This window comes from Nanorana parkeri, unplaced genomic scaffold, assembly GCF_000935625.1.
Source record: "Nanorana parkeri isolate BGI_ZX_2015 unplaced genomic scaffold, ASM93562v1 scaffold107, whole genome shotgun sequence".
Taxonomy (NCBI): Eukaryota; Metazoa; Chordata; class Amphibia; order Anura; family Dicroglossidae; genus Nanorana; species Nanorana parkeri.
This window is the reverse complement of record NW_017306375.1, coordinates 1,155,474-1,159,219: the sequence shown is the minus strand read 5'-3', so window position 1 is coordinate 1,159,219 and position 3,746 is coordinate 1,155,474. Positions and strand designations below refer to the sequence as shown.

At 36.3% G+C, this 3,746-nt stretch overlaps 1 protein-coding gene across 1 annotated transcript; it reads left to right on the top strand.

Annotated features, from left to right (window-relative positions):
• Positions 1-734: 734 nt before the first annotated feature.
• On the top strand, positions 735-3,654 carry LOC108784288 (toll-like receptor 13). The gene has a single exon (XM_018553046.1). The coding sequence runs from the start codon at positions 746-748 to the stop codon at positions 3,554-3,556; it is 2,811 nt and encodes a 936-aa protein (XP_018408548.1). The 5' UTR covers positions 735-745; the 3' UTR covers positions 3,557-3,654.
• Positions 3,655-3,746: the final 92 nt, after the last annotated feature.

Below are 3,746 nucleotides of genomic sequence, written 5' to 3'. Positions count from 1 at the left end.
TGTCCCCTCGAATCCAAGCAGCTTCTGCCGACATGGGCAGAGCAGCGGGCATCGGAAGGGGCACAGACCGGTGTCCAGCGGGGAGGAGAGAAGCAGTCAGCATGCACTGAATTTTTCTCTGCATTTTCGGCCTTTGTGGAACTTTCAGCATTTTGCCCAAAGTACCATTTTCTGGCCAATTTTCGGTGCCTCCCTAATGACACAATATTTTAATTATTTGTACATATGTATAATATACTAGATTTTCAGCCCACTACTCCTCAGCCGTGATTGATGTCATGCTGCTTATTTTCTGCAAAAAGTAAAATTGGTTATTTTGATATGTACCGAATTAGTTTTTTCCATTAGTATCCCAGAGTGTAATGAAACTGAAATTATTTTAACTCTGGTCACTTATCCCAAAGCAGGGTGAATGAATAATTCCATATTATATACAAAATAGATTTGATTTGTAGGGGGCAAAGCAACTGAAGTTTGTAATAAATTGTTTGAAAATAGAATCCTAAGAATTGTTCTTTTCTTTTGTGTTTCAGGAAATAGGGGCCTCATGGTCACATGACACATTGCTGGAATGTGTTTAACAGTATGCAAAAACAAATAGTGAGACTCTCGCCATTGCTGAATGTGCACTGTATTTATTACGTGGAAGGAAATCCCGCTGAGTCCTGTCTGTTTACCTTATTATCTTGGACTGCTTTTCTTACTGTTACCAGAATCTGCTTTTCCGATGGACCAGATCTTAGAAATGTTTCTGTCACTAGCATGGATTGTCATGTTTTCCTCCATCCAGCAAGGACACTGCTTTGCAATTCGAGGATGTGACGTTCACGGCCAACAAAACCCCAAACTTCTGTGCTACGGAAGAGGCTTAGAACATGTGCCTGATAATCTTCCTCGAACAACATCCATGCTTGATATTTCTTCAAATAGAATTGAAGTTATAAAGGCCACAGATTTCAGCAATGTCACTCATCTGCAACAACTAAATGCATCAAACAACCACATCCAAGTCGTTGAGAAGGGAAGTTTTCAGATGTTAACTGCCCTTAATGTACTGAACCTCAATCATAACAATTTAATGATGCTAAATAATAATATTTTTGAAGGTTTACAAAACATTAGCATTCTGTTATTGAACAATAACAATATCACTTCTATACTGCCAATGGCTTTTTCTCCTATAGAAAATCTAAAGGTGCTGGATCTGTCAGCTAACCCGCTTCAGACACTTGGATCTCTACGCTTGATTTTTCAGATAAGTAGTTTGGAAGAGATAAGAATTGCAAACATTAGTCTTGAAAACTTTCTATCTTCTGATATTCAAAATGTTTCAATTTCACTCCATACAATTGACATATCCATAAATCCACTTGCTTCAGTCATTTTTAATTCTGATGTCCTAACGGGACTTACTTCCTTAAATATCTCATTTTCTGGCCCTTCTCTTACATGGAAAATTGAAGACTCATGCTTCCTGAGGGGGTTAAAGAAGATAATCTTTAATGGTGTAAGTTTAAGTCCACCAGCTATATTAGAGGTTATCCAAACCCTTAACTGTAGTTCATTGCAGGAAGTTAACCTGGATCATTTAAACCTAACTGACTCTGACAATATTATCCAAGAACTATGCATGAAACACCCTAAAATCCAAACCCTTTCCCTTCAGTATAATAATTATAGTGCATTTCAGATAAATTCTTTTCAAAAATGTTCTGGCTTAAAATATCTAGACATATCTTTCAATCAGTTTCTGCATGTTCCTGCATCTGCCTTTGCCCATCTAACTTCTCTTAAGCAGCTAACACTGGTCCGTAACAGAATAACAGCTCTTCCCAGTGACTTATCACAGATGACCAGCTTGGAAAGAATGAACCTGAGCTTCAATCATCTCACAGAAGTATATTTAAATGACACAAAATCATTTGGCAAACTGAAAAATCTAGATCTATCTGGAAACAAGATTTCTGTTTTTCACTCCTCCGCACCTGTAATGTGGAAACTAGAAGATTTAAACTTGGGATTAAACTATCTCATAGATATTTCTGAGTCATTTGGAACAAATCTCAGAAAGGTTAAGTCACTGATCCTGAGAACAAATAAGTTAAGTTATCTGTCTGCAAATACCTTTCAAAACCTAATCAATTTAACATTTCTAAATCTGATAGACAATCAGATAATAGATATAGAACCAGGAGCTTTCAATGGTTCTGAAAACCTGTACACATTACTGCTCGGAAGCAATAAACTAACAACAGCCTCTTTTGAAAAAAATACTTTCCAAGGACTTGAATCTCTTGTTGAATTACAACTTTTCAGCAATGACATAGAATATGAATCCTCGGAAAAACTAACTGTGCCACCATTCCATTCTTTGAAATCATTAAAGATTCTTACTCTTAACAGTCAGGGTCATAATGGAATGAGGAATGTGCCAGTCAACTTACTTGAAGGCTTGGTATCTTTACACAAGGTTCTGTTAGGCAATCTAGCCCTGACCACCATTGACAAAAATTTACTTTCATACATTCCTCAGTTAAAAGAATTTGATTTAGGCGATAATAATATACCAGTCCTGGATTTAAACCTGTTAAAATCAGTTCCTAATTTGACTGAACTTCATCTAAAAAAAATGACTCTTACATCACTTGACTTTTTGGTTGGCTTAAATCTTTCCAAGTTAAATATTCTTCGAGCCTCAGGGAACCAATTAAACTTTTTTAATGAAACGCATCATAACGCGATGCCTTCTCTTAAGTTCCTGGACTTGCGTGATAACCCAATGTTTTGCAACTGTGACAACAATTGGTTTATACATTGGGTTCAAGATGATTTAAAAACCCAAGTACTTAATTTTTATGAGTACCAATGTACTTATCCCCCATCTAACAAAGGACAAAGACTATATACCTTCAACACAGATTACTGCAGGCCTAGTAATGACTTGATATTATTTCTATCAACTTCTGTGTTCATAAGCGTTTGGTTGTTGTCTTCGACAGTATGGAAATTCTGGAGATGGCACGTTGTGTACTTTTATTACATTTTCCTTGGTTACTTACATGAGAAGAAACACAAAAGGAAGAGCCAACATTATGAGTATGATGCCTTCATTTCTTACAACTGTCATGATGAAGAATGGGTTTTTAATGAGCTTATACCAAGCCTTGAAAAAACTTACCAACGGAAGCTCTGTCTTCATCACCGAGACTTTGAACCAGGAAAAGCCATTGTGGACAATATTATAGATAACATTTATTGCAGTCGCAAAACAATTTGTGTGATCAGTAGACACTATTTGGATAGTGAATGGTGTTCGAAGGAAATGCAGATCGCCAGTTACCGTCTTTTTGATGAACATGCTGATGTTTTGATTTTACTGTTCTTGGAGCAGATCTCCCATCATAGACTTTCTCTCTATCATCAGTTTAGAAGTGTGGTAAAAAAGAAGACATATCTTCTGTGGCCTAAGGACATTAATGCTACAGCCGTCTTCTGGCATATGGTAAACCAAGCTTTGACAGAGGATGAGGTATTAGAAGTGAAAAATGCTGCATAGGCTACATATATTTATGTACAATCTAGGAGGCAGTTACCACCCCAGGCAACACTTTAGTAATGTAAAGTGCTCTCCTCATTATTATGTACAAATATATAGCAAAACGTCCTGCTGTCCTTTACATGTGTTTCATTTAAAATTTTTGTAAAAAGAAAATTACATTTTAAATAAAATCATATATATATATATA